General features: G+C 46.6%; 1 protein-coding gene across 2 annotated transcripts in view; it reads left to right on the top strand.

The window, feature by feature from the left end:
• Window positions 1–6,967: 6,967 nt before the first annotated feature.
• Window positions 6,968–8,375, top strand: part of maml1 (mastermind-like transcriptional coactivator 1) — a 30,271-nt gene continuing 28,863 nt past the window's right edge. For both annotated transcript variants that reach the window (XM_080008060.1, XM_080008059.1), the window contains exon 1: window positions 6,968–7,399. In XM_080008060.1, the coding sequence (XP_079864186.1) occupies window positions 7,067–7,399 (333 nt within the window). In that variant the 5' untranslated portion in view covers window positions 6,968–7,066. The remainder of the gene's footprint in view (window positions 7,400–8,375) is intronic.

Raw genomic sequence — 8,375 nt, 5'->3', positions numbered from 1 at the left:
AATAATGAACATTCTGAGTGTTTGTGTACCTCCCATTCTCTGATTTCCCCTCATTTTTTTTTATTATTTTTTTTTAATTTTTAATAACCAATTTAGTTTTCTTGTATTCGTGTCTGCAGAGAAAGCAAGATGTCTGGACCGAACAGTGCACTGTCTATAACTAACGCTTTTTGTTCAGTGTATTTTTTATTTTATTTTTTTGGAGCTCCAAACTCTTGAAGCCAGCCTGGTTTTCTCCTCGAACCTCGTGCGCAGAGAGGGAGAGAGCGAGCTCCGATTGGAACGTCCCAAGCTGAGAGCTGAACGACGGCTTGGAGCGATACTGTGATCCAGGGGAGTTGTCCCCTGAACTGTCATGCCATTTGTAATGATCAATAAAATATCGAATGGAAACATCAGTCTGTCAGTTTTTTTGTGAAATGTCTGACAAAATGAGGGAGAACTACCACCGCTGAGGAGATTTGGTCATGATATGCTATGGCCGACAAGCGTGCACAAGTGCTTTCTTATCCATCTTCAGCTTTTGACAATGTACAGCCCCAGGTCCTCGCACATAAGTGTCTGTCCAATGTAAATATGGATTCGTTTAACATTTGCAGAGTCCAAAATGGCACCACGGCATACTATTTAGTAGGACCGCCATAATGGGGGGGGGCTTTCTCATGCCCGACCGGTAGTACGGGCCCATTCGATCGCCCCGCATCAGAGTGATCTCCGAAAAACATCTTGATCTTGAAAATCTGGACCTTGGGACCCAGCCATTTCCGTAGGCCGCCCTGCTATTTAGTGCGCTAAATTGGTATGTCCAAAACTCTAGTATGTAGAAAGTACCAGGATGACATACTGCCATCTGATGAAATACTGTAGTAGGCATGTAATAATCTGCAAAACATTTGACTGTTTGCAACGATGGCCTGATAATTTAGCCTACATTTACGAATCTAGATTTGAGTAAGGATAGATACTCGCAGCAGTTGGATCATTTAAAAGGCAGAATTAATGTGAAATATATAGAAGCAAATCTGGACGCGAAACCAACTTTACAATCCAAATGGGAGCTAAGCGAACGTGTGTATTAAGCTTTTCTGTGTGACAGTGTAAAGTCGCATTTCACATGGCACTATATAATGTGCAATGTTTTTTTGTTTTGATTGGGGTTGCTTGAAAGTCACTGATTAATCAAACATATTATAAATCTAGCTGCAGGCATCAATATACGGGCTCCAGGGTGTTCGGCCCTTCGGTAAAGTTCAATGGAGGAGTGTGCTTTGGATCTCTGTTCCAGTGTGTTTTGTGACTGCAGAAGTTCATTCACTCCGCCTGGTTACTGTGTAGTTCTATGATCGGGTGGTGTTTGCAGCTGTGGGTGGGGTTCCTGCCCCGCAGCTAACAGTGGTTATCATTCTGAAGAAGGGCTGCATGATTATGACTGATTATGGGGATGGTAGCTCAGGCGGTAGAGCTGGTGGTCTAGTAATCTAAAGGTTGCTGGTTGGATCCCAGGCTCCTCCTGCTAGCATGCTGTAGTGTCCTTGAGCAAGACACTTAACCCCTAATTGCTCCTGATGGCTGCGTCCGTCGGTGTTTGAACAATTGTAAGTCGCTTTGGATAAAAGCGTCTGCTAAATGTAAATGTAATGAAATGATAATCATGATGATTTAAGTCAATATTGTGATCACGATTATATATCCCGATTATTTATCCATTTTGGGGAACACAATTATTTTATTTCAAATTGTCAATCAACACAAAACCGCCTTCACAATAATAATGTAGTTTATTAACCTATAAAATAAACTCAAATGTACACATTTTTTTTTAAATCAAAATAAGACTTTCTTCACATGAATTCAGTTTTCTTAAGGCTACATATAAATTACATTACAGTTACAGTTACAGTTACATTACAACTGCAGGTTTTTTACAAAACCTGCTAGTTTCCTGTTTCTTAAAATGAAACAAAAACAGTGTGTTTCTATTATTTTAGATGAATTTACCTTTTCCTAATTGAACAAAATAAAAAAAGCCCTGTGTGTGCCGTGTCTGCAGAGCCTTGGTGTGCACGCTCCACGGAGCCTGCAGCGCGCTCCCACTGGTGCACGGATGCACCTATTATTTACTTTGCAAGACATGGATAATTGCGATCGGACAGAAAGACAAGGGCAAACTGCACTCCGCTGAAAGTCCAATCAGCGAGCGGGCAGATTGGCGCTGACAACGCTCCACGGAGAGTTGGTTTCCTGGCTATCTCCTTCGGTATACAGCAACAACATTAAATCCACTGACAGGTGAAGTGAATAACATTGCTCATCTGGTTCCAATGGCACCTGTCAAGGGGTGGGATATATCAGGCAGCAAGTGAACAGTCAGTTGTTGAAGTTGATGTGTTGAAGCAGCGTCAGGATCTGAGCCACTTTGACAAGGACCACATTGTGATGCTAGACCACTGGGTCAGAGCATCTCCACAACAACAGGTCTTGTGGGGTGTTCCCGGTATGCAGTGTTTAGTACCTACCAAAAGTGATCCAAGGAAGGACAACCGGTGAACTGGTGACAGGGTTATGGGGCCCGCATTAAAGCACGTGGGGAATGAGGTGTAGCCCGTCTGGTTTGATCCCACAGAAGAGCTACTGCAGCAACAAAATTGGTGAAAAAGTGAATGGTGCTATGATAGCAAGGTGTAAGAACACACAGTGCATCACAGCTTGCTGCGTATGGGAGCGGTCAGAGTGTCCATGCTGACAACTGTCCACTGCTGAAAGCGCCTACAATGGACAAGTGGGTGTCAGATCTGGACCATGGAGCAATGGAAGAAGGTCTCCTGGTCTGATGAATCACCTTTTCTTTTACATCAGTAGTGGTTTTTTTTCTACATTGGCAGTGTGATGCTCTGGGCAACGTTATTCTGGGAAACCTTGGGTCCTGCCATTGATGTGGATGTTACTTTGACGCGTACCACCTACCTAAACATTGTTGCAGACCAAGTACACCCCTTCATGGCAACACATTCCCTGATCGCAGTGGCCTCTTTCAGCAGGATAATGCTTCCACACTGCAAAAAAATGTTCAGGAATGCTATGAGGAACATGACAAAGAGTTCAAGGTGTTGACTTGGCCTCCAAATTCCCCAGATCTAAATCCTAAATCCAGCATCTGTGGGATGTGCTGGAACAACAAGCCCGATCCATGGGGGCCCCACCTCGCAACTTCAGCCCCTTTCCCACTTGCACTGCAAGGCGTAAATCTACCGCCAGTGTTCAGTATTGGCGTCATGTGGGAAAGAGATCCGTTCTCAATATTCCGTAAAAGTAATTCCCTAAATCTCCCTTCTCTTGCCCTTTTGCAATTTCCAGGAGAATGCTGGTACGGCTGTGAATGGGAGTGTGCCGGAACAGAAGCAGTAACATAAGCGTCAAGTAGGGGTGGAGCTGAATCCTAATAAAGCGCAAATAGCGGGTTTTTACGGATATTTTTTTCCTGCAAATATTTCAAAAGTTAAGAAAAATAAAAACCTTCGGAAAAATAGCAAGTCCGATCGGGACCGTGGAGCTCTGCTACAAAGACGAGAAACTGAAAGACGTCCGGTTTCTACAGAGACAGGTCTTTATATCCTTAAATGTTGTTATTGTTCTTCTTAAAAATGCCACTCGGTCACTAGACGTGGTTCTCACAGTTAAGGTTGCTGGGCGGTGGCATTTGCTAGCCCGCCGGCCGCACAGCGCGGATGGAGAGCCTTCCTTCTCCGGCGGCAAAGAGTGTTGGACAGGTCGAAAATGATCAGACCGATTTAATCATCTTGCCTTTGGGGTTATTGCGTCCGGGAGCGGGGGCTCTGTCAGCGGAGGGAAGCGAGGCCGTCGGGGAGGGGCAGGCAGCGAAGCGCTGGTATAAAAAGGGATTCCGTTGCCTAGTCAGACACCTCTCACGCGAACAGGATGTAATGTATCCAGAACAGTCAAGTGAGAACAGACTCCGTACGGAGCTTTTCCAGAAAGGAGGCCAACGGAGGAATGACTGTAGATCGGATGAACAGTTGTTGACATATGTGAAGGGCATACCTACACGAGGACAGTACAGGAGGTAAGTTAAGGTAAGTTTTTTTTAGGAGGATTTAAATGTATATATAATACAACACAGACAATTAATTCCATTATATAATTATAGAACCCAGAATGTGGCGCCGCCCCTTGCGGTCGCCTGCACGAGCACCCTGTGTCGATTACGCACATTTTGGTATTTTTAGTATTTTTAGGGCGTACAGAGCTTATTGTGCGTTATCACTGGGTGTCATGACATTTCACTGCATATATGTATGACCGTATGTATATGTATGTGACAAATAAACTCTTGAAATTGAACTTGAACTTACTGCCTTTTTCAGATATTTGTGATCTAGCAATGTTATGGATTCCATGTGGAAAAGGGGCTCAGAGGACTTAAAGGATCTGCTGCTAACGTCTCGGTGCCAGATACCACAGGACACCTTCAGAGCTCTTGTGGAGTCCATGCCTCCACGGGGCAGAGCTGTTTTGGCGGCACAAGGGGGAGCTACACAATATTAGTGGTTATTGGTGGTGGTTTTATTTTTGTGGCTTAGTGGTTTATTTGTGCACGCAGAGGTAAGGCCTGGTAGACTGCAGTGCTATCATGTGATCTGTGAACGCACGTATGTGTGCCAGGACTTATATGTCTCTGCGTGGTGCAGTCTTGGCGAGGTGGTGACTGTTCATCACAAACTCCATTCACGACACTGAACCGGAAACTGGATGAAACTGGAACGGCGCCATGTTGGAACTGCCCCGAATACACATCTTATTCAGATTGTCTGTGGGTTCGTCGGACATCCATGACATCCATCAAGTTCCGACGTCGGTCACATCTGCATGTGCCGGCATCTTGGTAAGGTCCCAATTGTTGACCAATCACGACACTGCGATGCTATCATGTGACCTGTGCATGCGAACGTGTTGTGGCGATGATAAAAAGTACCGTTTTTGACTCAATAATTCAACAATAATGGAGAGATTGGATCAAACTTGGACGACGGCCTGTTGGAACTTCCCAAAAGGCACATTTTATTCATCTTGTCTGTGAGTGCAGATCCTTGAGATTCACAGATGACTGACGTCAGTTTTTCATGAGCAGAAGCGACAGCGGTCCCGCCTCTTCGGGGCTGGACCCCTGATAATAAAGGCCACGGTGTTGCGGCAATTTCACGTGAGAACCACTGTTTTGAAAGTCTTTTTGGAAACATTCCCGCTGTTTGGTCTCAACCGTGCCAGAATGAGAGAGCTTTTTCTGAAACTTTTGTTCATGTTATTTTGAATTATCGGTATATTGTTGTATCTTTTTCAACCTTTTACTAACATATGTAAGGACGACAGAAGCGGGCGAGCGTGGTAAATATATAAAAAGAAATATTGAAATAATAATGAAATAATAGATTAATTTCAACATATAAATAATGTGTTAAATATAGGTTTACATGTGATTGCCTACACTATGTTGATTTTATCTACATTGCGGGCTATATATTATATTTATTCACCTTCATATTATTATTCGGTTGAGCGGAGTTTGGAAGTCGGAAGCTCATAGTTCCCACTTCTCCCCTGGGACTTGAACGCAGCATGAGGTGGGACGGCGACATGAAAAAACAAACAAAAAAAAAAACAAAAAAAAACACAAAAACTTTCAAAATGGCGCCGGGGAGCCGCTGCTCCAGTGGAAAACAATAGAAGGAGCCGGAGAGGGGCACGAAGAGTGAACGGAGGCGCTCCCGTTGCATCCCGGTCGATGGTCCGCACTCGGACCCGTTCGCTGGGCGTTTTTAGTTGACGCGGACAACTTTGAATCCGAGCAAACTCGGGCGCCCGGGGCGTCATGCTTTGTTTAAAAGCGGTCACGCTAGCTGGCTAGCGGGCTAGGCTAGGCTACATCCGTAGCTCGCAGTGCAGCTAACTAGCCACTTGTCTAGCGGGAGGATCAGCTGTTCGCTAGACAGATGCGGTAGAAACGCCATTTGATTCACAGTAAGTCTCACCGTAAGGGGTCGTGTTGGTTCTGGTTAGCCGTGTTATGTGTATGGGAGGCTGGGTATTTGTTGTAATGTTACTTTTTTTTTGGACCAGGTGTAGACCCTGGTAAGTTAGTGTGTGAGAAGTAGCTGCATACGCTAATGTTAGCCGGGCTAACGTCGCTAACACCACAAACAAAAATTAACTTTTGGGCAAGTTAGGGACGATAGGCGTCCACCCCTTTGCCGCGTGAAGTCGTTTCGCATTGAGTGGGCTGTAGCTATACCAGCGACTTAACTTCGCCAAATATCCTGAAAAGTTTGGCTTGTTCAGCCACTCTCCCCCATCCCAACTTTAGAGTGAAGGAATGCGCTAGCATATCTGACATGAGCCGTGAACTGAGCTGAGGGTGAACCGAGATCGGTTCGATCGCCCTTTATTTCTTTTAAACACCGTTTTCCACCCGAACGGGCTGGGTGTGTGCGGTGTCCCCCGGTGGGTACAAGGTGGTGCGGTGCGGACGGGGGTGCACTTTAGAGATGGATTAACGCATCGACATCTATCCGTGAATAATATTTAAAAAAAGGGGGGCGGGGGGGTTGAATGAAATCGCAGCAGAAATTAGCATTTGGCATTCCTCCTCCTGCTCCTCCTCCTCCTCCTCCTCCTCTCTGGCCTGCAGAGTAACTTCTCCCGTGACTGAAATCCATTAAAAGACAAAGGTTCTGCCCCATGGAGCCAGGGGGGGAGGCTTTGTAATGAGGGGTGAGGCTGTTGGTTGGGGGGCTGTAAACGAAAGACCACACATTTATTTTATTTTATTTTTACATTGTTAAGCATTTTTTTTTTGTTGTTTTTGGGGTTTTTTTTACGCCGTGGTGTCGACACCACAATGCACCAACTGTTACCAAGACAAATTCCTTGTATATGAAAATGTACTCGGCTCGGTAGACTGGTTGTGGTTCTGGGGTTGGGGGGAAACTCGGAAAATTGACGGGTTTTCTATGGACGCGGCCTGCGTGCGGGCTTCTCGGCGCTCTTTGTATTGATGATGGCGGATTTTGTCGCACCGCGACACAGCGCGGTGATGGAGCGGCTCCGCCGGCGCATCGAACTCTTCCGGCGGCACCACAACGGCTGCGAGTCGCGCTACGAGGGCACGGCGCTGGAGCGGCTGGAGCTGGAGCGGCAGCAGACCTTCGCCCTGCACCAGCGCTGCCTGCAGACCAAGGCCAAGCGCTCCAGCAAGCACCGGCAGCCGCAGCCGGGCGGAGACCAGGCGGGGCAGCAGCGGGGGCCCGGCGGCGGCGGGAGCGGCGGTGGAGAGCTGGGGGACGGAGGGACGCCGGGGGAGCCCAGCCGGAACAGCACTCTGATAGCGGTGAGTGAGATCCGGGCGCTGGGCTCGGTTCGGGGTGATGACTTGGACCGGCGCCAGGGTTTATAACACAGAGTCCGGGGATCCCTGGCGGCCCTTCGAGAGCCTCTGAGGGTCCCCGTTGATTCATTATCGTTATTTCTAGTTAAACATCACCATTGCTTTGTTTACAACACGGTAGCGCTGGTGGATAATGTGCGATAATGACTGTTTTCACCGTATATTTACTGTTATCTCCCTGACTGTCGTGTAGATCGCTTTTTCCCAACCTTTTTTCCTGCCATGGTACACTTTCTACAATGAAATAATCCCACGGCACACCACAAAATACATTCCCAAACACGAAATACATCCCAAACACGACTAAATGTGCTTATTATTATGGCCTACACATAGTTGTATCATCAAACTTGTTATGATGACCACAGTGCTGCTATTCTGGCTGGAACTGATTAATCAGTGTGGCCTTGCAATTTTGATCTTGCAACACAGAGCTATTTCCATTATTTATTATTAGAGAGAGAGAGAGAGAGAGAAGAGGGAGAGAGAGATGTTTGTGGCCATGCTGTCTGCTGGTAGTCACATGACCCCGGTGTTTTTGTGAAGAGGAGCTCTGCAGCCACACATAAATCACTGTGAACGGCCCATGCTAGAGTTCCATGGGTTCGGTCATGGTTTTCAGAGAAATGTGTGAACCAGGGCAAAGCACGCACACACACGGCATTCTATTATTGTATGTATTAGGCTCGGGCAATCGTGCAAAATTCCAATCGGCGTTTGCTGGGTTGGCAGCGATTGCCAATTTACGGTTCTTTCAGGGCGGGCGAAGTGTGTGCGCACATAGAATGTAATGTACTGCGGCACGTGCCGTCTCCCTGCTACAGAACAGTGGGATTTATTATTTACAAAAGTGAGTTTTCACTAAATTACATCCCAACGGAAAGCAGCAGTTGTAGTTGATGCGGGCCATACACTTCAC

This window comes from Zeus faber (genome assembly GCF_960531495.2).
Source record: "Zeus faber genome assembly, chromosome: 10".
Classification (NCBI taxonomy): domain Eukaryota; kingdom Metazoa; phylum Chordata; class Actinopteri; order Zeiformes; family Zeidae; genus Zeus; species Zeus faber.
This window is presented reverse-complemented; position numbering and strand designations above follow the sequence as displayed.